A 25,216-nucleotide genomic window follows, 5' to 3' on the forward strand; every position below is an offset into this window, starting at 1 on the left:
CACGCTGCTTATTTTTTTTCCTAGTGGATGTAAACCTACAAAGTTTTTTTTTACTTTTCAAAAAAATTTTTGGAGGACTTTTGAAGAGTTTTCAAATTTTTTTTTTTCCCCTGACTATTTATTTGCAGCCTTTTAATTGGACAATGCGTAATTTGGAGCAGTCGGGAGACCCTTCAAAGGAGGGACATGCACCTTCTTTTCTCACACCTTGTTTACAAAAAAACAAAAAAATGGAAAAAAAACAATAAAAAACGAACATATAAACAAACAAGTGTTTTTTCAAAAGAAGTGAATAGGAAAGTATATTTTTGAGCAATTCGTTTTCAGCGTTTTTTTTTTCTTTCCTCGAGTCCACCTGTTCCAAAAAACTCTCTGTGCATTTACAGTGATTATGGAAAGTATTCATACCCCTTTAAGTTTTTCACTCTTTGTTTCATTGCAGACATTTGGTAAATTTAAAAAAGTTCATTTTTTTCTCATTAATGTGCACTCTGCTCCCCATCCCCCGTCTTGACAGACAAAAAACAGAAATATAGAAATGTTTGCAAATTAAACAAGAAAAATTGAAATATCACATAGTCAGAAATATTCAGCCCCTTTGCTCCGTATTGAGTAGAAGCCTCCTTTTGAGCTAGTGCAGCCATGAGTCTTCTTGGGAATGATGCAACAAGTTTTTCACCCCTGTATTTGGGGATCCTCGGCCATTCTTCCTTGCAGATCCTCTCCAGTTCTGTCAGGTTGGATGGTGAACGTTGGTGGACGCCATTATCAGGCCATTCCAGAGATGCTCAATTGGGTTTAGGTCAGGGCTCTGGCTGGGCCCGTCAAGAATGAAAGAGTTGTTCTGAAGCCACTCATTTATTATTTTAGCTGTGTGCTTAGGGTCATTGTCTTGTTAGACGGTGAACCTTCGGCCAAGTCTGAGGTCCAGAGCACTCTGGAAGAGGTTTTCTTCCAGGATATCTCTGTACTTGGCCGCATTCATCTTTCCTCCAATTGCAACAATTGCAACCAGTCCCTGCAGCTGAAAAACACCCCCATAGCATGATGCTGCCACCACCATGTTTCACTGTGGGGATTGTATTGGGCAGGTGATGAGCAGTGCCTGGTTTTCTCCACACATACTGCTTAGAATTATCACCAAAAAGTTCTATCTTCGTCTCATCAGACCCGAGAATCTTATTTCTCATAGTCTGGGATCCTTCATGTGTTTTTTTGCAAACTCTATGCGGCTTTCATATGTCTTCCGCTGAGGAGAGGCTTCCGTCGGTCCACTCTACCATAAAGGCCCGACTGGTGGAGGCTGCTGTGATAGGTGACTTTGTGGACCTTTCTCCCATCTCCCTCCTGCATCTCTGGAGCTCAGCCACAGTGATCTTGGGGTTCTTTTTTACCTCGATCGCTATGGCTCTTCTCCCACGATTGCTCAGTTTGGCTAGACGGCCAGGTCTATGAAGAGTTCTGGTTGTCCCAAACCTCTTCCATTTGAGGATTATGGAGGCCAATGTGCTCTTAGGAACCTTGAGTACTGCAGAAATTCTTTAATAACCTTGGCCAGATCTGTGGCTTGCCACAATTCTGTACCTTTTACCTCATGATTCTCATTTGGTGTGACATGAACTGTGACCTGTGAGATCTTTTATATATATATATATATATATATATATATATATATATATATATATATATATATATATGTTTTTCGAGCACAAAATCATTTAGGAATCGCTCCATTCTCACTGGAGTTTTATAAACCTAAAACATCTGTTTTTTAGAGGGTTTTTTTCATGGTTTCCTGGGCGCTTTTTCTATGATTTTTTTCTTTTTTTTTTTTTACCATTTTTTCATCATTTTGTGGGCATCATTTTACTGGCATTTTATACACTTTTATGGAAAAAATCCTTTAAAAATTAAAAAAAACAAAAAAAAACCCGCTGACACTGTGCAAAAAAGACTTTCTGTTGTAAAGTATTAAGCGTTTTTCAAGTGGGAAAACTCCTGAGAATGTGTGCACACATATCGTAAATCCTGAGTTTTTTTCTGTTGCTTTTTATCTGCACTTTTTCTGTAGTTCTCTATACCAAAATGCACAATCACAATCTATTCTGATTACTGTGTTTTTTCTGCATTTTTTTTATGCATTTTCTCCTGGAGTCAGGGTAACGCTGGGGGCTCGGACCTGACTACCATCAAGCCTACCTCCGAGATAAGGGACAGTGCAGGGTCTTGAGTCTGAGGGCCAGCCTAGGGGTCCCTGTTCTGTCATTATATACCCCGTGATACATGCACTGTAGTCATGATAGACAGAACACGTACAAAAAATGGAAGTGGGAATGAGGCTTTAGCCAAGAAGGTACAGGAGAGGCTGCAGACTGTATCCTGTGCAGCAGCATGTCGCCTGTCACAGGCATCCGGTCAAAAAATCCTTACATCATCAACAGGAGAGAGGGAGATCCAGTGACAACAACAGATTATTGTGTGGAGGTTTGTAGGTTGTCATTTGTCACCTAGTACATTAGTGAATTTTGTTTTGGCACGTTGACCAGAGTTTCTTTTATTTTATCTGTGTGGAAGCAAAGTATCAGGTCCTGTCGTAGTGCTGGAGAGCACATCAACACTCTTGTTTCTGTTGACCTCACAGCAAAGTAGTGAATGACTGACAAGCCATAGTTGCCGTCTGTATTATTGACTTATCACTACTTTCTCATTTCCTCAGTGTCCAGCGTCATCGAAAATAAGTCCGTGCTTCCTTTCTGCTTCACAACCGACATGTTTGATATGACTTGTTTTTGGAAAAGCGGCAGATCCGACGCCTCCAGCTATACATTTCAGGATGAACTGTGAGTATAAATAAGCCCCCAGAAACCATCACAAGCATTCACCTGGTCTAATCCCAGAAGAGGTATTTACATGCATTTTTAACAAATTAAAGGGACTCTGTCAGTAGGATCAATCCTCTTAAGCCATCAATATGGTCATGTAGGTCATAGAAAGTTGAATAAAATGATACCTTTATATCTGTGATCAGACGTCTTATTCCAGAGAAATCTATGTTATTCTTAATATGTAAATGAGCTTTGAGGTCTATGGGTCGGACACAGATCTACCTGAGAATCTGTCTCCTGGGATTATTATATATGAAAGAAGGTGTTACCAGTGTGAGACATGTAATGACTGACAGTCGACTCTTCTGATCTACACTAGAGATCAAAACTAAAGAACAATATGTGATCACTTGCTTATTAAAAAATAATGTAATCTACATTGATGAACATGAAGGTTTTTTTTGTAATGGGTGCACCATGCCACTAGAACAGGCTTTTACAAAAGATCCAAAGTTTATCACCATAAAACCTTTATTTTGCCCAAAACGTGATGATGATAATTAGAGAACAGCAATAACTGTAGCACAGAGAGAGATGATCAGTAAATGTTCTGCAGGTAACAACAGTCACAATCAGTAGGACGTGCACCGGCCGTCGCTGTGAATGTCTTCAGCACATCTGCGGCCACAGGACATCACTAGTCTCTCACACTCCTCTGGTGGGATATTGGCCCACTCTTCTTCCAGTCTCTTCCACAATTATTTGATTGTTGTTGGTTTCATGGCCATAACTTTGTCACCAAGAATTTTCCAGAGGTTTTCTATTAGGTTTAGATCAGGACTCTGGGCTGTGGCCATTATTATTATTTATTATTATAGCGACATTTATTCCATGGCACTTTACATGTGAAAAGGGGTATACATAGTATGGACAAGTACAATAATCATAAACAAAACAAGGTGCAAACTGGTACAAGAGGAGAGAGGACCCTGCCCACGAGGGCTCACAGTCTACAAGGGATGGGTGAGGCTACAGTAGGTGAGGGTGAGGCCATTTCATTGTTTCAATGTTTTCCATTTCAAGAAACTGCCTTCCCCATTTTGCTGTGTGACAGGGGGCATTGTCCTGCATGAAAATTCCTGGCTGATTGAGTGTTGAACGCAAGTAAGGAACCATGTGTTGTTGGAGAAGGTTCTGATCCACACTTGTATTCACTCTGCCATGTAGCAGTATGAGAGATCCAACTTCTGCTGCAGAAAACATTCCCCAAACCATGACACTTCCTCCACCGCCTTTCACTGACTTCTTAACACACTTTGGGTTCAGTCTTTCCCCAGTTTGGCAACGAACATAATGTTTCCCATCAGATCCAAATAAATTAAACTTGCTTTCATCACTAAAATGAACTGTGGACACTTCTCCTCTGTCCTCACAACATGCTCCTCACCAAAGGTGAAACTAGCCTTGTGATTTTTTCTGCTAATGAGAGGTTTGGGCTTTCAGTCCAAATGCTCTTAAACGTCATGACACTGTATGACGAGACAGATCCTTACCCTGTTCAGTGCTGAACTAGCGAGCAATTCCAGCTACAGTGGTGAAACAATTGCTCATGGAGAGTCTCCGCATTATCCTGTCCTCACTTGCATTTGTGTTTCGAGGGTGACCAGCCTTCTTGGGGGACTTGAAAGAGTTTGTAATGTTGTAAAGATGTAATATTCTCGAAATCACACACTTGAAACGACCAACTCCTCTTGCTATGACTGATAGGGTCACCCCTTTGGTCTTCATCTGGACCACCTGAAACCTGAAAAGGCCGAAGGGTTTCAGTCACTTTGGAACAGCACACCATTTTTGCAAAATCAGTACAAACTGTAAAATTAGGCTGCCAGTTACATAGGATTTGTCAGATAATTAAGGAAATAAGCACCAGGCGCCAGATTAACACCAATAACTTGCAGGGATCTGAAAGTGTTCTCTATTTTTGATCAGTGTCTTTTTCATTTACATTCTTATTATTTGCTTTCAAATAAATTCAGTTTATGAAATAAGCGGAAAATCCTGCGAGTTTCCTCATGTTAGGATATAATCACATAGGATGGAACAATGACCGCAACATTTAGGAAGTTATGGGTTGTTCTCCAATTTTGATCTCCAGTGTACATGTGTCACAATGGTAACGCCTTCTTTCATTTACAATAAGTCCTGAAGGCAGATTCTCAGGGAGATCTCTGTCCCTCCCATAGATCTTAAAGCTCATTTACATATTTAGAAAAATGTGTATATCTTGGAAATAAGACATGGGATCACAGATATCAAGGTATCATCTTATTCAGCTTCCTTTGACCTACACGCCCATATAGACAGCATAGGAGGTTTGATCCTACTGATATATTCCCTTTAAATTCTCCTAACGTACAATGGTGAGACAGCTGGGTACACTGTTTATTCTTATATTTGTTCTGCAAAGTATTAATTTCATTTTCTCTTTACCAGTGACGGGAAAACAGAAACTTGCAAGTTAAGGACGGTGGCGGCCACTAATGGCACATGGTGGCATGTTTGTCAGTTTCCACCTGATAACGTTGGGTTTCTTTCCTTGGATCCTCATCATATCACAGTGACGGATAACTGGGAGAACAGCAGCTTCAGCCGAAACTGCAAAACAGAAGAAATTGGTAAGAACCTTCTACTCGGGCACTTCTGCACATAATGTCCTGATACATGACATACCGAAACCTCAGTCATAATTATCAACTCAGGCGTCCGTGTGTCTCATATTGTAGGGGGTTCAGGTGGACCCCCATGCCGGTGAGACAAGCCAAGAGGTGGGATCACTGCAGTATGTAGCGCCCCTGAAGCCATCAGTGAGCTACAAGGTATTGCATCCCTCACCAGGATGCAGGGCCTACCTCCTAGGGACCCAGAAGACCAGTGTCGGTAACATCCAAACACTCCAGAAAGCCCTGTTTTCCGCAAAATTCCCCATAGACTGGTACCAGGCTAGTGTTGAACCAATGGATGTCCGCCTAGAGGTGGAGCCAATCCAGTACACTAGATGACCAGGTAGAAGGGGCATACAGTGGACAGTCAGTTAGACAGTGGAGAGTTGAGCAGCGACTGTGGAAGAGAGGAAGGACTGTCAAGAGTGTAACAGTGACCTGTGGGCCCAGGCGGTTAGTTGCTGGTGGAGTACAGTGGAGTACTACCGGAACTACGCACCAACGGGGTACGGAGCCCTAGGTCAGGCCAACGCTCCAGGCAGACCTGATAAAATCTGCACAGTGAGGGGCCATCAAGGACCTCACTGACCTTGAAATTCGGGACACAGTAGCAACGGGAGAACCGGGGACCAGACCAGAGACTCCAACCCCACAGTGTTCACGCTACCGTCATACGGACTGCTGTAGAAGGCAACCAGGAGTGGACCTCCAACCGCTTCACGCCACGGGGACCCACCAACCAAAAGACAGGTGCAGGGGACGAAGCCACTAAACTGGCACTGGGACTAAGGGGACCTGAAAGTGAAACCAGCCGACCTCGGTTGACTAGTACTAGCTTGCAGTGAGTAAAATAACCAGTTGCACTGAACCCACTTGTGTGGCGTACCTTCTTTCCAACACACCCGTTACATCACCTATCCTCTGGGGCCTAGCCCTGCTTGCGGAGGGCCTAACATCCAGGCTGCCACTAACACCAGCCCCAGTAGCAAGAACTGTGCAGCGGCGGCTCCATCCACATAGCCACAAACCGCAACTGGAGTCACGTATAAACATTTATTCAAAGTCCTATGTAAATATCACCCCTTTTAAAAAGCACCCAGGGCACGGAACCGGGCAACGGCCACCACAGTGACATTCCCCAGTTATACACTGCCCGGGACCGAGTACCCCATAAACGTGGGTGACACACAGTACATTCAGCTCTTCTTTGCCATCAATCTTTACTGAGTTGGCAGTATACTACCAAGTCTGTCTGGACGGACCCGTGACTGCTGCAGCCAATCACTGGCGGGAATAGCAACATGATGATCAGCACTGCTGATAGTGATTGACTGCAGTGGTCACATATGTAAAAAAAAGAGAGACAGGTGGGGAACCCAAAAAGCATAGAAGCTTCAGCGACAGTGGCCGGTGAACCTCCACAGTGAGGATAGCCTGGGCCACCAGCTACTATTATGGGGCTGTGACCAGCATTTGAGAATTTGGTTTTTGTATAGAAATGATTGCAGCCATTTTCTTTTTTCTTTGTAGCCTATCTACATCCCATTGTAAACATCACAGTAAAACAGCAATTCAGGCCTCTGGGAGTAGTGATCACATTCATGGAGCCTAATATCCCAATGTTATCCAACTCCCTGATGTATGAAGTGAAATACACAGAAGACGAAAGCAACGTGCAGAAAACCAAAACGTTTCAAGAGGTAAGAACAAGATGTAACGAGGTGTAATGTGGGTATAAGATGACATCACTGCACTAAACGAGGCGTAATATGAGTGTATGGTGACATCACAGCACTAAACAAGGCATAATGTGAGTGTATGGTGACATCACAGCACTAAACGAGGCGTAATGTGAGTGTATGGTGACATCACAGCACTAAACAAGGCATGATATGGGTGTATGGTGACATCACAGCACTAAACAAGGCATAATATGGGTGTATGGTGACATCATTGCACTAAAGGAGGCGTAATGTGGGTGTATGGTGACATCACAGCACTAAACAAGGCATGATATGGGTGTATGGTGACATCACAGCACTAAACAAGGCATAATGTGAGTGTATGGTGACATCACTGCACTAAAGGAGGCATAATGTGGGTGTATGGTGACATCACTGCACTAAACAAGGCATAATATGGGTGTATGGTGACATCATTGCACTAAACAAGGCATGATATGGGTGTATGGTGACATCATTGCACTAAACAAGGCATGATATGGGTGTATGGTGACATCATTGCACTAAACAAGGCATGATATGGGTGTATGGTGACATCATTGCACTAAACAAGGCATGATATGGGTGTATGGTGACATCATTGCACTAAACAAGGCATGATATGGGTGTATGGTGACATCATTGCACTAAACAAGGCATGATATGGGTGTATGGTGACATCACTGCACTAAATGAGGCGTAATGTGAGTGTATGATGACATAACTGCACTAAAGGAGGCATAATGTGGGTGTATGATGACATCAGTGCTCTAAAGGAGGCATAATGTGGGTGTATGATGACATCAGTGCTCTAAAGGAGGCATAATGTGGGTGTATGATGACATCACTGCTCTAAAGGCTAAAGGAGGCGTAATGTGAGTGTACGATGACATCACTGCACTAAAGGAGGCATAATGTGAGTGTACGATGACATCACTGCACTAAAGGAGGCATAATGTGGGTGTATGATGACATCACTGCACTACAGGAGGCATAATGTGAGTGTACGATGACATCACTGCTCTAAAGGAGGCATAATGTGGGTGTATGATGACATCACTGCACTACAGGAGGCATAATGTGAATGTATGGTGACATCACTGCACTAAAGGAGGCATAATGTGAATGTATGGTGACATCACTGCACTAAAGGAGGCATAATGTGAGTGTACGATGACATCACTGCACTAAACGAGGCATAATGTGAGTGTATGGTGACATCACTGCAATAAACAAGGCATAATGTGAGTGTATGATGACATCACTGCAATAAACAAGGCATAATGTGAGTGTATGATGACATCACTGCTCTAAAGGAGGCATAATGTGAATGTATGGTGACATCACTGCACTAAAGGAGGCATAATATGGGTGTATGATGACATCACTGCACTAAAGGAGGCATAATAAGGGTGTATGGTGACATCACTGCTCTAAAGGAGGCATAATGTAAGTGTATGATGACATCACTGCACTAAAGGAGGCATAATGTGAGTGTATGATGACATCACTGCTCTAAACAAGGCATGATATGGGTGCATGGTGACATCACAGAACTAAATGAGGTGTATGGGTTGTAAAGTGACATCACTGCACTAAACAAGGCGTTATTTGGGCGTCCGATGACATCACTGCACGCGTGGTCCGTTTTTCTGATCCCTATGCGGCTTGCTTTCTTTCAGGTAGGGCAGCAGGGCTGCGTGCAGCTTTTCCTTCATGATGTTATCATCGGGGCTGAGTACACGCTCAGTGTGAGAGCCAAAGCAAATGTGCATTTTGACGGCTACTGGAGTCAATGGGCCGAGGTTATTCACGTCAAAATATCTTATGGTGAGTATAGAGTGAAAAGGCAGAAGCGGCCATCTGTCCTGTACCGCGGCCTCTCTCTTATTGGTGGCTGTATAGAGAGCAGCACTTCTTCTATAGACAGCAGGAGAGAGCAGTATGTAACAGGTGGAAGTAGAGAGCAGCATTTATCAGGTAGTAAAAAGAGAGCACTTCCCTAATAGATGGCAATAGAGAGCAGCACTTCAATAACAGGCGGCAGCAGAGAGCATCACTTCAGTAACAGGTGACAATAGAGAGCAGCACTTCAGTAACAGGCGACAATAGAGAGCAGCACTTCAGTAACAGGCGGCAATAGAGAGCAGCACTTCGGTAACAGGTGGCAATAGAGAGCAGCACTTCGGTAACAGGTGACAATAGAGAGCAGCACTTCAGTAACAGGTGGCAATAGAGAGCAGCACTTTAGTAACAGGTGGCAATAGAGAGCAGCACTTCGGTAACAGGTGGCAATAGAGAGCAGCACTTCGGTAACAGGTGGCAATAGAGAGCAGCACTTCGGTAACAGGTGGCAATAGAGAGCAGCACTTCGGTAACAGGTGGCAATAGAGAGCAGCACTTCGGTAACAGGTGGCAATAGAGAGCAGCACTTCAGTAACAGGTGGCAATAGAGAGCAGCACTTCGGTAACAGGTGGCAATAGAGAGCAGCACTTCGGTAACAGGTGACAATAGAGAGCAGCACTTCAGTAACAGGTGGCAATAGAGAGCAGCACTTTAGTAACAGGTGGCAATAGAGAGCAGCACTTTAGTAACAGGAGACAATAGAGAGCAGCACTTCAGTAACAGGAAACAATAGAGAGCAGCACTTTAGTAACAGGTGGCAATAGAGAGCAGCACTTCTGTAACAGGTGGTAATAGAGAGCAGCACTTCAGTAACAGGTGGCAATAGAGAGCAGCACTTCAGTAACAGGAGACAATAGAGAGCAGCATTTCAGTAACAGGCGGCAATAGAGAGCAGCACTTCAGTAACAGGTGGCAATAGAGAGCAGCACTTCAGTAACAGGCGGCAGCAGAGAGCAGCACTTCAGTAACAGGCGACAATAGAGAGCAGCACTTCAGTAACAGGTGGCAATAGAGAACAGCACTTCAGTAACAGGCGGCAGCAGAGAGCAGCACTTCAGTAACAGGTGACAATAGAGAGCAGCACTTCAGTAACAGGCGGCAATAGAGAGCAGCACTTCAGTAACAGGTGGCAATAGAGAACAGCACTTCAGTAACAGGCGGCAGCAGAGAGCAGCACTTCAGTAACAGGCGACAATAGAGAGCAGCACTTCAGTAACAGGTGGCAATAGAGAACAGCACTTCAGTAACAGGCGGCAGCAGAGAGCAGCACTTCAGTAACAGGTGACAATAGAGAGCAGCACTTCAGTAACAGGTGGCAATAGAGAGCAGCACTTCAGTAACAGACGGCAGCAGAGAGCAGCACTTCAGTAACAGGCGACAATAGAGAGCAGCACTTCAGTAACAGGTGGCAATAGAGAACAGCACTTCAGTAACAGGCGGCAGCAGAGAGCAGCACTTCAGTAACAGGTGACAATAGAGAGCAGCACTTCAGTAACAGGCGGCAATAGAGAGCAGCACTTCAGTAACAGGTGGCAATAGAGAACAGCACTTCAGTAACAGGCGGCAGCAGAGAGCAGCACTTCAGTAACAGGAGACAATAGAGAGCAGCACTTCGGTAACAGGTGGCAATAGAGAGCAGCACTTCAGTAACAGGCGGCAGCAGAGAGCAGCACTTCAGTAACAGGCGGCAATAGAGAGCAGCACTTCAGTAACAGGCGACAATAGAGAGCAGCACTTCAGTAACAGGTGGCAATAGAGAGCAGCACTTCAGTAACAGGTGACAATAGAGAGCAGCACTTCAGTAACAGGTGGCAATAGAGAGCAGCACTTCAGTAACAGGCGGCAGCAGAGAGCAGCACTTCAATAACAGGCGACAATAGAGAGCAGCACTTCAGTAACAGGTGGCAATAGAGAGCAGCACTTCAGTAACAGGCGGCAGCAGAGAGCAGCACTTCAGTAACAGGTGACAATAGAGAGCAGCACTTCAGTAACAGGTGGCAATAGAGAGCAGCACTTCAGTAACAGGTGGCAATAGAGAACAGCACTTCAGTAACAGGCGGCAGCAGAGAGCAGCACTTCAGTAACAGGTGACAATAGAGAGCAGCACTTCAGTAACAGGTGGCAATAGAGAGCAGCACTTCAGTAACAGGCGGCAGCAGAGAGCAGCACTTCAGTAACAGGCGACAATAGAGAGCAGCACTTCAGTAACAGGTGGCAATAGAGAACAGCACTTCAGTAACAGGCGGCAGCAGAGAGCAGCACTTCAGTAACAGGTGACAATAGAGAGCAGCACTTCGGTAACAGGTGGCAATAGAGAGCAGCACTTCAGTAACAGGCGGCAGCAGAGAGCAGCACTTCAGTAACAGGCGGCAATAGAGAGCAGCACTTCAGTAACAGGCGACAATAGAGAGCAGCACTTCAGTAACAGGTGGCAATAGAGAGCAGCACTTCAGTAACAGGTGACAATAGAGAGCAGCACTTCAGTAACAGGTGGCAATAGAGAGCAGCACTTCAGTAACAGGCGGCAGCAGAGAGCAGCACTTCAATAACAGGCGACAATAGAGAGCAGCACTTCAGTAACAGGTGGCAATAGAGAGCAGCACTTCAGTAACAGGCGGCAGCAGAGAGCAGCACTTCAGTAACAGGTGACAATAGAGAGCAGCACTTCAGTAACAGGTGGCAATAGAGAACAGCACTTCAGTAACAGGCGGCAGCAGAGAGCAGCACTTCAGTAACAGGTGACAATAGAGAGCAGCACTTCAGTAACAGGAGACAATAGAGAGAAGCACTTCAGTAACAGGTGGCAATAGAGAGCAGCACTTTAGTAACAGGTGGCAATAGAGAGCAGCACTTTAGTAACAGGTGGCAATAGAGAGCAGCACTTCGGTAACAGGTGGCAATAGAGAGTAGCACTTTAGTAACAGGTGACAATAGAGAGCAGCACTTCGGTAACAGGTGGCAATAGAGAGCAGCACTTCAGTAACAGGTGGCAATAGAGAGCAGCACTTTAGTAACAGGTGGCAATAGAGAGCAGCACTTCAGTAACAGGTGGCAATAGAGAGCAGCACTTCAGTAACAGGTGGCAATAGAGAGCAGCACTTCAGTAACAGGTGACAATAGAGTGCAGCACTTCAGTAACAGGTGGCAATAGAGAGCAGCACTTTAGTAACAGGTGGCAATAGAGAGCAGCACTTCAGTAACAGGTGGCAATAGAGAGCAGCACTTCGGTAACAGGTGGCAATAGAGAGCAGCACTTCAGTAACAGGAGACAATAGAGAGCAGCACTTTGGTAACAGGTGGCAATAGAGAGCAGCACTTCGGTAACAGGTGGCAATAGAGAGCAGCACTTTAGTAACAGGTGGCAATAGAGAGCAGCACTTTAGTAACAGGTGGCAATAGAGAGCAGCACTTTAGTAACAGGTGGCAATAGAGAGCAGCACTTCAGTAACAGGTGACAATAGAGAGCAGCACTTCAGTAACAGGCGGCAGCAGAGAGCAGCACTTTAGTAACAGGTGGCAATAGAGAGCAGCACTTCAGTAACATGCGGAAATAGAGAGCAGCACTTCAGTAACAGGAGACAATAGAGAGCAGCACTTCAGTAACAGGTGGCAATAGAGAGCAGCACTTCAGTAACAGGTGGCAATAGAGAGTAGCACTTCAGTAACAGGTGACAATAGAGAGCAGCACTTCAGTATCATGTGGCAATAGAGAGCAGCACTTTAGTAACAGGTGGCAATAGAGAGCAGCACTTCGGTAACAGGTGGCAATAGAGAGCAGCACTTCGGTAACAGGTGGCAATAGAGAGCAGCACTTCAGTAACAGGTGGCAATAGAGAGCAGCACTTCAGTAACAGGTGGCAATAGAGAGCAGCACTTCGGTAACAGGTGACAATAGAGAGCAGCACTTCAGTAACAGGTGGCAATAGAGAGCAGCACTTTAGTAACAGGTGGCAATAGAGAGCAGCACTTTAGTAACAGGAGACAATAGAGAGCAGCACTTCAGTAACAGGAAACAATAGAGAGCAGCACTTTAGTAACAGGTGGCAATAGAGAGCAGCACTTCTGTAACAGGTGGTAATAGAGAGCAGCACTTCAGTAACAGGTGGCAATAGAGAGCAGCACTTCAGTAACAGGAGACAATAGAGAGCAGCATTTCAGTAACAGGCGGCAATAGAGAGCAGCACTTCAGTAACAGGTGGCAATAGAGAGCAGCACTTCAGTAACAGGCGGCAGTAAAGAGCAGCACTTCAGTAACAGGCGACAATAGAGAGCAGCACTTCAGTAACAGGTGGCAATAGAGAACAGCACTTCAGTAACAGGCGGCAGCAGAGAGCAGCACTTCAGTAACAGGTGACAATAGAGAGCAGCACTTCAGTAACAGGCGGCAATAGAGAGCAGCACTTCAGTAACAGGTGGCAATAGAGAACAGCACTTCAGTAACAGGCGGCAGCAGAGAGCAGCACTTCAGTAACAGGCGACAATAGAGAGCAGCACTTCAGTAACAGGTGGCAATAGAGAACAGCACTTCAGTAACAGGCGGCAGCAGAGAGCAGCACTTCAGTAACAGGTGACAATAGAGAGCAGCACTTCAGTAACAGGTGGCAATAGAGAGCAGCACTTCAGTAACAGGCGGCAGCAGAGAGCAGCACTTCAGTAACAGGCGACAATAGAGAGCAGCACTTCAGTAACAGGTGGCAATAGAGAACAGCACTTCAGTAACAGGCGGCAGCAGAGAGCAGCACTTCAGTAACAGGTGACAATAGAGAGCAGCACTTCAGTAACAGGCGGCAATAGAGAGCAGCACTTCAGTAACAGGTGGCAATAGAGAACAGCACTTCAGTAACAGGCGGCAGCAGAGAGCAGCACTTCAGTAACAGGAGACAATAGAGAGCAGCACTTCGGTAACAGGTGGCAATAGAGAGCAGCACTTCAGTAACAGGCGGCAGCAGAGAGCAGCACTTCAGTAACAGGCGGCAATAGAGAGCAGCACTTCAGTAACAGGCGACAATAGAGAGCAGCACTTCAGTAACAGGTGGCAATAGAGAGCAGCACTTCAGTAACAGGTGACAATAGAGAGCAGCACTTCAGTAACAGGTGGCAATAGAGAGCAGCACTTCAGTAACAGGCGGCAGCAGAGAGCAGCACTTCAATAACAGGCGACAATAGAGAGCAGCACTTCAGTAACAGGTGGCAATAGAGAGCAGCACTTCAGTAACAGGCGGCAGCAGAGAGCAGCACTTCAGTAACAGGTGACAATAGAGAGCAGCACTTCAGTAACAGGTGGCAATAGAGAGCAGCACTTCAGTAACAGGTGGCAATAGAGAACAGCACTTCAGTAACAGGCGGCAGCAGAGAGCAGCACTTCAGTAACAGGTGACAATAGAGAGCAGCACTTCAGTAACAGGTGGCAATAGAGAGCAGCACTTCAGTAACAGGCGGCAGCAGAGAGCAGCACTTCAGTAACAGGCGACAATAGAGAGCAGCACTTCAGTAACAGGTGGCAATAGAGAACAGCACTTCAGTAACAGGCGGCAGCAGAGAGCAGCACTTCAGTAACAGGTGACAATAGAGAGCAGCACTTCAGTAACAGGCGGCAATAGAGAGCAGCACTTCAGTAACAGGTGGCAATAGAGAACAGCACTTCAGTAACAGGCGGCAGCAGAGAGCAGCACTTCAGTAACAGGAGACAATAGAGAGCAGCACTTCGGTAACAGGTGGCAATAGAGAGCAGCACTTCAGTAACAGGCGGCAGCAGAGAGCAGCACTTCAGTAACAGGCGGCAATAGAGAGCAGCACTTCAGTAACAGGCGACAATAGAGAGCAGCACTTCAGTAACAGGTGGCAATAGAGAGCAGCACTTCAGTAACAGGTGACAATAGAGAGCAGCACTTCAGTAACAGGTGGCAATAGAGAGCAGCACTTCAGTAACAGGCGGCAGCAGAGAGCAGCACTTCAATAACAGGCGACAATAGAGAGCAGCACTTCAGTAACAGGTGGCAATAGAGAGCAGCACTTCAGTAACAGGCGGCAGCAGAGAGCAGCACTTCAGTAACAGGTGACAATAGAGAGCAGCACTTCAGTAACAGGTGGCAATAGAGAACAGCACTTCAGTAACAGGCGGCAGCAGAGAGCAGCACTTCAGTAACAGGCAGCAATAGAGAGCAGCACTTCAGTAACAGGTGACAATAGAGAGCAGCACTTCAGTAACAGGAGACAATAGAGAGAAGCACTTCAGTAACAGGTGGCAATAGAGAGCAGCACTTTAGTAACAGGTGGCAATAGAGAGCAGCACTTTAGTAACAGGTGGCAATAGAGAGCAGCACTTCGGTAACAGGTGGCAATAGAGAGTAGCACTTTAGTAACAGGTGACAATAGAGAGCAGCACTTCGGTAACAGGTGGCAATAGAGAGCAGCACTTCAGTAACAGGCGGAAATAGAGAGCAGCACTTCAGTAACAGGTGGCAATAGAGAGCAGCACTTCAGTAACAGGTGGCAATAGAGAGCAGCACTTCAGTAACAGGCGGCAATAGAGAGCAGCACTTCAGTAACAGGCGGCAATAGAGAGCAGCACTTCAGTAACAGGTGGCAATAGAGAGCAGCACTTCGGTAACAGGTGGCAATAGAGAGCAGCACTTCAGTAACAGGCGGCAGCAGAGAGCAGCACTTCAGTAACAGGCGACAATAGAGAGCAGCACTTCAGTAACAGGTGACAATAGAGAACAGCACTTCAGTAACAGGCGGCAATAGAGAGCAGCACTTCAGTAACAGGTGGCAATAGAGAACAGCACTTCAGTAACAGGCGGCAGCAGAGAGCAGCACTTCAGTAACAGGAGACAATAGAGAGCAGCACTTCGGTAACAGGTGGCAATAGAGAGCAGCACTTCAGTAACAGGCGGCAGCAGAGAGCAGCACTTCAGTAACAGGCGGCAATAGAGAGCAGCACTTCAGTAACAGGCGACAATAGAGAGCAGCACTTCAGTAACAGGTGGCAATAGAGAACAGCACTTCAGTAACAGGTGACAATAGAGAGCAGCACTTCAGTAACAGGTGGCAATAGAGAGCAGCACTTCAGTAACAGGCGGCAGCAGAGAGCAGCACTTCAATAACAGGCGACAATAGAGAGCAGCACTTCAGTAACAGGTGGCAATAGAGAGCAGCACTTCAGTAACAGGCGGCAGCAGAGAGCAGCACTTCAGTAACAGGTGACAATAGAGAGCAGCACTTCAGTAACAGGTGGCAATAGAGAACAGCACTTCAGTAACAGGCGGCAGCAGAGAGCAGCACTTCAGTAACAGGCAGCAATAGAGAGCAGCACTTCAGTAACAGGCGGCAGCAGAGAGCAGCACTTCAGTAACAGGTGGCATTAGAGAGCAGCACTTCAGTAACAGGTGACAATAGAGAGCAGCACTTCAGTAACAGGAGACAATAGAGAGAAGCACTTCAGTAACAGGTGGCAATAGAGAGCAGCACTTTAGTAACAGGTGGCAATAGAGAGCAGCACTTTAGTAACAGGTGGCAATAGAGAGCAGCACTTCGGTAACAGGTGGCAATAGAGAGTAGCACTTTAGTAACAGGTGACAATAGAGAGCAGCACTTCGGTAACAGGTGGCAATAGAGAGCAGCACTTCAGTAACAGGCGGAAATAGAGAGCAGCACTTCAGTAACAGGTGGCAATAGAGAGCAGCACTTCAGTAACAGGTGGCAATAGAGAGCAGCACTTCAGTAACAGGCGGCAATAGAGAGCAGCACTTCAGTAACAGGCGGCAATAGAGAGCAGCACTTCAGTAACAGGTGGCAATAGAGAGCAGCACTTCGGTAACAGGTGGCAATAGAGAGCAGCACTTCTCACAAAGCAGGTCTTATTATTTTCTCCATTGCAGACGTTCTGTATATAATCCTGTTTGTGATTTGCGGCCTGGTCCTGGTTATTACCATCATCCTGATAGTCGTGTATCAGAGAAGGTAAGAGACATGTGTGAAGTCTACAATGATGTGAGAAAACTGAACTCAATGGCAGTGACTGAGCCCAACTAATGTACCACCGCAGGTTCCTCAAGAAGAAGGTATGGCCGAACATCCCCAGCCCAGAACATCACTTCAAGGAGCTGTACACAACTCATAAAGGCAATTTTAAGGTACAGAAAAAAATTCTTATGAAGCATGATAGATAGAGGGATAGATAGATAGAGGGATAGATAGATAGATAGATAGATAGAGGGATAGATAGAGGGATAGATAGATAGAGGGATAGATAGATAGAGGGATAGATAGATAGAGGGATAGATAGATAGCTAGAGGGATAGATAGAGGGATAGATAGATAGATAGATAGATAGATAGATAGATAGATAGATAGAGGGATAGATAGATAGAGGGATAGATAGATAGCTAGAGGGATAGATAGAGGGATAGATAGATAGATAGATAGATAGATAGATAGATAGATAGATAGAGGGATAGATAGATAGAGGGATATATAGAGGGATAGATAGATAGAGGGATATATAGAGGGATAGATAGATAGAGGGATATATAGAGGGATAGATAGAGGGATATATAGAGGGATAGATAGATAGAGGGATAGATAGATAGATAGAGGGATAGATGATAGATAGATAGATAGATAGAGGGATATATAGAGGGATAGATAGATAGAGGGATATATAGAGGGATAGATAGATAGAGGGATATATAGAGGGATAGATAGAGGGATAGATAGAGGGATATATAGAGGGATAGATAGATAGAGGGATAGATAGAGGGATAGATGATAGATAGATAGATAGATAGATAGAGGGATATATAGAGGGATAGATAGATAGAGGGATATATAGAGGGATAGATAGAGGGATATATAGAGGGATAGATAGATAGATAGATAGAGGGATAGATAGATAGAGGGATAGATAGATAGATAGATGATAGATAGAGGGATAGATAGATAGATAGATAGATAGAGGGATAGAGAAGATGCCTGCTTTGCTTATTTTCTATTCTATGTTACAGCTGTGGTTAGATCAGACGGACTCTTATCTCATGTGGATCTCCAAGAACATCTTTCATGAAGGCCCCATTTCTACTCTCGAGGTCCTGTCAGAACTTCCTATGCCACCACCTCTTTCTTCAGCACAACTGCCCTCCAAGGACAGCTACGTGACCATAGACAAGACTTTTCTGCCCCAGTTCCCATCATGGATGGTAACTCAGAGACAGATAGATGCCCGCACGGAGCTGATGAGTTCTACAGAGATTCCAGACCAGGAAAACACCTCCAGGGGCGAGGGTAGAGGAGAGGCGGATATGGTAGAGATGACACCTGAGTATCTCCTATATGTGGGGGAAAGCAAGAGATATCCCACCAAAGAAAAGCCGGGCTCTGTGACCATCCGCAGAGAGGACTCGCTGCACTCTGAGGAAGGGAAGCCAAGTCCAGGATCCAGCTTCGAGTACACAGCCTTAGAGACGTGTGATGGGCTCTTATCCCCGAGGACCCGCTCCATTCCTCCGCGCCAGCCTCTGAAGTATGCTTACCTGCTCATGTCCGAATCAGGGGAAGAAAGTCCCCCACCATCTCTGAACATTTACCAGAACAGCATCTGTGCCCAGTTACCATCCCATATCTACTCCCAGTGCTGAGAAAAAGCCATGAACGAAGGCTACAGAACATATATCATTATACTAGAAAGACTGAGGAGTGTGCATGGTCTGTGGACATACTTCGGGGATTGTACATATTGTAAGATATGCACAATCAATCCACAAAGGAAACGTCAGCATCATAGTGTTTGCTTTCATAGCTTTGTTCTCTCTTTGGTCTTACATTGTAGCAGCATTTGGCTCTTATGTTTTACAATTTTTACTCTTAATAGAGCTGACATTTAGGGATGAGCGAACCCGAACTGCAAAGTTTGGGGTCCATACTGAACACCTAGTGTCTGGTGCTTGAATTTGAACACGTTCTTCACATGGAGGTCCCTCGTCAAGTTCGGATGCTGTAATAAAGTTGGCTATGCTGCCGCCTGCACCTTTCAACAAATCAACAAGCTTTTGGGCACTTCTTCAGCCAATCACAACCATGCTCAATACTGGCATGTTTGTGATTCGCCGGCTGCATCCCGTTATCGGGTCAATATAGGACACGGCGATGCGGTACTCGGCACACACTGTCCACTGAAAGTTGACAAAAGCAAAGTAAGTCTTTCGTGGGGCACGAAAGAGTGTTTTTAGCCTTGTGTAACTAATAAATAAATAATTTAAAAAAATGGAGTGGGGTCACCCCCCACTCATTTTACATAACCAGCCAAGGTAAAGCAGACAGCTGCGGGCAGGTATTATCAGGCTGTGAAGCCCCATGGTTATTGGACCCTTCCAAGCCTAAAAAAAGCAGCTCACAGCCATTCCAGAAGGGGACAAATCCTTTAGATGCGCTAATTCTGACGCTTTGCCCAGTTCTTCTTTATTGCCCTGGTGCAGTGGCAACTGGGGTAATATTTTTGGAGTTGATGTCAGCTGTGAATTGAATGTGTCTATCAGACACTCGGTAGGTGTAAAGTAAACTCGGTAGGTGTAAAGAAAAAAAATAACACACAGGAAAAAATATTTATTTGAATAAAGACCCCCTCGTTCACAAATTTATTCATTTTAAAAAATTGTCAAAGTTCCAACATAATCCAATGGTGTATTGTCCCATGACGTCCTCCGAATCCTATGGAGGCTCGTTCTGACCACCAGTGACCTATGGAGCCTTGTTCTGTGAACGAGGCTCCGCAGGTCATTGTTGGTCAGAATGAGGCTCCATAGGATTAGATGGACGTTATGGAACATATATAATGTAAATATGATCGAAGTTCTGGCATAATTCAATGGTGTACATTGGCTTATGCCGCAACTTTGATGATATTTTAAAATTAATAAATTGGTGAACGAAGGAGCTTGGGGGAGTGTTTATTCAAACCAACCTTTTTTTCCTGTGTCTGTGTGTTTTTTTACTTTACACTTACCAGGTTAGTAGTGGGGGTGTCTGAAAGATGCCTCTCCATTACTAACACCAGGGCTTGATGCCAACTGTCAATTCACAGCTGACATCAACCCCAAAAATATTACCCTGGTTGCCACTGCACCAGGGCAATCAGGAAGAGCAGGGGCAAAGTACCAGAATTGGTGCATCTAATGGATGCGCTACTTCTTAGGGGGCTGTGGGCTACTATTTTTAGGGCTGGGAAAAGACCAATAACCACGGGCCTTCCCGGCCTCATAAAAACAGCCCCCAGCTGTTTTTTTTTAAATTATTTATTTATTCCCTATCCACATTTGTTTGCAGGTCAATATTCCTACTCTTACCCCCATTTTGTTCCCGATGCAGCCTCTTAGCTTTTACTATGATCATTTTACAGCACAAAAGCTCGAGTCCCCATTGATTTCTATGCGTTTCAATGTCAGTGTATCAATAACTTGTCATGTGGCCTTGAGTGTCAATTACAGCTGACAACGTCTCCTGCTGGTCACCAGTGGAGTTATTTTTTGTGGAGGCGGCATCCCACTCTTCTTGAAGGGCTTCCCTCAGGTCATTGAGGTTCTGGGGTTCAGAGGTACGGCCTCTACACAGGGACTCAGCCGATCCCATAGGTTTTCTATGGGATCAAGGTCTGGAGAAAGTGCAGCCGCTCCATTTGAGGTCCCCCAGTCTCCAGCAGCCGTTCCTTAATGACTTTGTCCGGTGTTGTTCATACAGAGGCACAATGACTGAATTAATGATGTTATTCCTGTAGTAGGGGCTGTCACTGCACCAGTCACACAGTGTAGGGCCGTTCTGTACTGACTAGACACACCGTCCAACACTATAACACCACCACCACCAAAGGCTTGTCTGGTTACAGCAGTGGCTGATGCAAGTTGTGCAAAAATTACTGAAACATTGGAAATCAGAAGGTCACATTAAGATCACCTGAAAAGGTTAGACGCATGCTGAAATTTCACCCCAAAGCTAAATATTCCTAACTTTGTGTAAGTAGGTTTTATATATATATATATATATATATATATATATATATACACACGTATATACACATATTTACACACACACACACACACACATATGTACAAAAACTAGTGAACAAGGAGGGGTATTTACCATGTTTTGTTTGAAGTAAGGCCACTACACCACAGTTGTGAAAAAAGTATGCATATTTTATTATTACAAAAAATACAAAATATTAGGACTCACATGTGATGACAGTTAGTAGTTAGACATACATAGTTAAAAACCAATTAGCTGAGACAGAGAAAAAGGGGGTCCCAGGGAGGGAGACAGGCTACCCCTCAATACCTAAACGGGGAGCAGGCTACTTTAATAATATCCCAGATGGCTATATAAATAACCAGAAAAACATAGGTATATTCCCTAAAGTGATGAAATAATAGGATGCTAATACATTAAAAAGTAACCAACAGGATAAGGTCCAAATCAGGGCCTGAACACAGCAGTATGTAACACCCCCAGCAAGTACATAACATGTTCACAAACAAGGAAAAATTCATACAATGGTGGAGATTGGCACCTGAAGGACCTACCTGTGGTATGTATAGCACCTAGAGAGGGTAGTTTGTCAGCCTCACATGTGGACCCGGTCCCGACACGTGTTTCGCAGGTGCTTCAACAGGAGACGGTCTCCCATTGAAGCACCTGCGAAACACGTGTCGGGACCGGTATGTGTACTTTGTATACTACCATCAACATGAGGTTCGCTGTACTTGGTCTCTGCTTTTCTAACACACACACATGTGTTGTTGGGTATATTTTCATGCACCCCCACATATAGGCTTAGAACTGACTGTTTGTTGTAGCTCCGGCCTCTGTATATAGACCCATGCAATGTACATGCCCTCCTGCTGCCCCACACTGGGTACAGCCTGTATAGTTTATAGTTTGAGAAACCACTGTGAATATGTTTTCTATTTTTTTAAAACTTTTTGTAATAAATGTGTGTTATTTTTTTTTTTAGTTGTGGACAGTTGTTTTATTGTACTACATGCATGACAAATTCGGGGAACCAGTTTACTAGTGCTCCATAAGAAAAGTGCCAAGCACTGGGACATGTTGGGGGTGAAAACAGCTTATTAGCCTCTCCTACCAAAAGGCTCAATCACCATCCACATACATTACATTGCTTGTCTTCTACTGATTCTGAGCTACATACTGTATTATTCTCCAGAGCTGCACTCACTATTCTGCTGGTGCAGTCACTGTGTACATACAATACTGAGCCTGAGTTACCTCCTGTATTATACTCCAGAGCTACACTCACTATTGTGCTGGTGTGGTCACTGTATACATATATTACATTACTGATCCTGTATTGATCCTGAGTTACATCCTGTATTATACTCCAGAGCTGCACTCACTATTCTTCTGGTGCAGTCACTGTGTACATATTTGTCACGCTCCCCGGTCCCCGTGCTGCGCTCCCCGGTCCCCGTGCTGCGCTCCCCAGTCCCCGTGCTGCACTCCCCGGTTCCCGTGGCACGCTCCCCGGTTCCCGACGGCGCGCTCCGCTCACCACGCTCGCTCCCGGTCCTCCTGCTCCCTCTCCCTCACCGGTATCCTCCAGGTGTTCCTGTTCCAGGCGACCCTCTGCATCGCAGGACACTGCCCGGCACTCCTGCTTCCTCAGCGCCGCTTCCTTCCCTGGTCTCAGGCACTCAGGCCTCGCGCATGCGCGTTAGGGCGCGCGGTCATTGACCTTTTCTTAAAGGGCCAGCGTCCAGAAACAGGATATTGGCTTGCAGGTACAGGGTATATGAGGATTCTTCTTCCAGGTGGACGGGGCCTGTTCTACGTGTTTAGTAAGCTAGGAGTTCAGGTCCCCCTTTGCTTTGTCCTGTATTAACCCTTGTCTGTCTCGCAGAGCCCGTCCTGCCACGCCATCCGGTTCTAACCACGACTGCTGCGTAATTCCTGTCGGAGGGTTGTCGGCTGAGGACTCCACCATCTTCTTCAGTCCGGACCCGGCTCCGATCCCCAACGCCACGTGGGGACCTCCGTCCTCTCGTCCAGCTGGATCCGGTTCCACCTGTCATCTCCACCCGGCACCGGAACCAGAGCCTTATTGTTGGGACTACCATCTGGACCCTTGTGACCTCAGGGACATCTTCCTTCCTCCTCCCGCAACGGACTGTGCCCACACAGCTAGTGCTTCGGCTACCGTGCATCAAGGCCCTCTGACGGGGTGACCGGACAGTCCCTGCATAGGGGTTAGCTCCGGGTTGCTCCGCTGGAGGAGTCTGGTGCACGGCCCAGCGTTTCCACCACCAGGACCTTACAACATTACTTTACTGATCCTGTACTAATCCTGTATTATACTCCAGAGCTGCACTCACTATTCTGCTGGTGCAGTCACTGTGTACATACATTACATAACTGATCCTCAGTTACATCCTGTATTATACCCCAGAGCTGCACTCACTATTCTGCTGCTGCAGTCACTGTCTACATACATTACATTTGTGGCGCCCTGGACAAGCCAGGGGCCACAGATAACAACACCAACACACCCCACACCCCCGGTCAGGCACACCTAAGTCAAACAAAATCCTTGTTGCCTTTCTCCAGGGGCTGATGTCCACACCAGGGGGTGGGCCAGGCGATTGGTCCCGCCCACCGAGGAGTTCACAGTCCTGGAAGCGGGAAAAGGAGTCAGATTAGTTAGAGGAGTGGAGAGAACTGGTAGTAGAGCAGTCTGAAGTGGTCCGGGTGTGTGGCCCGGACGGAACAGCAAGGTTGGCAGATGGTGGTGACCGTCTGCAGGAGAGGCTAATTGGAGCTAGCCGTAAGGACCGTGGACGGGCGGTGGCCCGGCGGTACCGGACCGGTACGCAAAGAGAAGCCAGCACCATCCGGCAGGACCCCGAAAAAGGCTAGGAGTCGCCGTGCAATTTGTCAAATCCGTTAGCGAAGGGAACCTCCTGGGTTTCCCAGCAGCCAAGTCCCGACAAAAGGCAACAGTCCAACCGAGAGAGGGAAACACAGTCACCACCAAGGCTAAAGTTCCCAGGGCCAGAGCCTGCGGGCAAAAGGGGCTCCTTCAGCAACCTTCAAGCTGGGGAGTGGGTTACCGGTGGGAAGCCATTGGAACCGTTTACACTACACAGGTGCAGGGAAAGGCAGTCACCATCAACCTGCCGGGAGGAGAAACACCACAGCCGTCTGTGGGACCCGTCCATCCAGCCGTTTGTTTTACCGGAGACTCTGTGTACATCATTGGCTGAGTCAGTACCACCGTGCCGTGCGGCACAGCGCTGCCCCCGCGACCCTGCACCTCGCCAGGCCCTGTAACCCGCCTGCCATCCATCCCTACCCCATCACCGGCCCCGGGACAATCAACCCCCTACCCACGAAGGGGAGAACTAACATCCAGGCTGCTCCCTGTCATCGCTCCCGGGATCCCCGTCCAGAGCAGCGGTAGTGTCACCAATCTCACCACAATCGTGGGTGGCGTCACGGACAATATCAAATCCCCACAATCATTCCCCCTTTTCACTCACGGGCGAGGAACGCCGCTCGAGTCCCCGGGATCCGGCCCACCACTCGAGCCACCACCGAGCAGCAGCAGCAGCAGCCGGACCCGAGCAGTGGGAGAGCGCAGCGTCCCCTCCTCTGCCCGCGACAACTTGGTGTCACGAACAGGATCTTACCGCTCTGCCGTCTGGTAGAGGTGCGCCTTGTGACCGCCGGATGTGTCCGTCCGAAAAATTTGTGAAGCCGCCATCTTTGGCGCGAAAGATTCCCGCTCGAGCGTCTCCTCGAGCAGTAGGGGCGCGAAGGCCTAAACCCCGCCCCTGTAGAGGAGGAACCGGAAAGAGACTAAGGGGGACTGATGGCGTCTGGCCGTATGTAGCCCGCGGCTATACGAGAAGGGACGCCGGGACCCCGTGATCCGCTGGGCCCTGCAAAGGATGTCTGCCCCACCCAGCTATGCGGAGGCTACCGAGCCGGTGCCCGGAACAGCGGCCTGGCTGAGGGCCCGAACGGCAGGGATCTGCCGACACT

The 25,216-nt window shown here is 46.6% G+C and overlaps 1 protein-coding gene across 2 annotated transcripts in view; it reads left to right on the plus strand.

Annotated features, from left to right (window-relative positions):
• EPOR (erythropoietin receptor) overlaps positions 1-22,171 on the plus strand; it is a 34,307-nt gene extending 12,136 nt beyond the window's left edge. For both annotated transcript variants that reach the window (XM_075346577.1, XM_075346578.1), the window contains exons 2-8: positions 2,717-2,840; positions 5,319-5,500; positions 7,076-7,245; positions 8,949-9,096; positions 17,053-17,134; positions 17,220-17,307; positions 18,178-22,171. In XM_075346577.1, coding sequence (XP_075202692.1) covers positions 2,717-2,840; positions 5,319-5,500; positions 7,076-7,245; positions 8,949-9,096; positions 17,053-17,134; positions 17,220-17,307; positions 18,178-18,807 — 1,424 coding nt within the window. In that variant the 3' untranslated portion in view covers positions 18,808-22,171. The remainder of the gene's footprint in view (positions 1-2,716; positions 2,841-5,318; positions 5,501-7,075; positions 7,246-8,948; positions 9,097-17,052; positions 17,135-17,219; positions 17,308-18,177) is intronic.
• The last annotated feature ends 3,045 nt before the right edge of the window (positions 22,172-25,216 follow it).

The sequence above is a fragment of the Anomaloglossus baeobatrachus genome, chromosome 4, assembly GCF_048569485.1.
Source record: "Anomaloglossus baeobatrachus isolate aAnoBae1 chromosome 4, aAnoBae1.hap1, whole genome shotgun sequence".
Lineage (NCBI taxonomy): Eukaryota > Metazoa > Chordata > Amphibia > Anura > Aromobatidae > Anomaloglossus > Anomaloglossus baeobatrachus.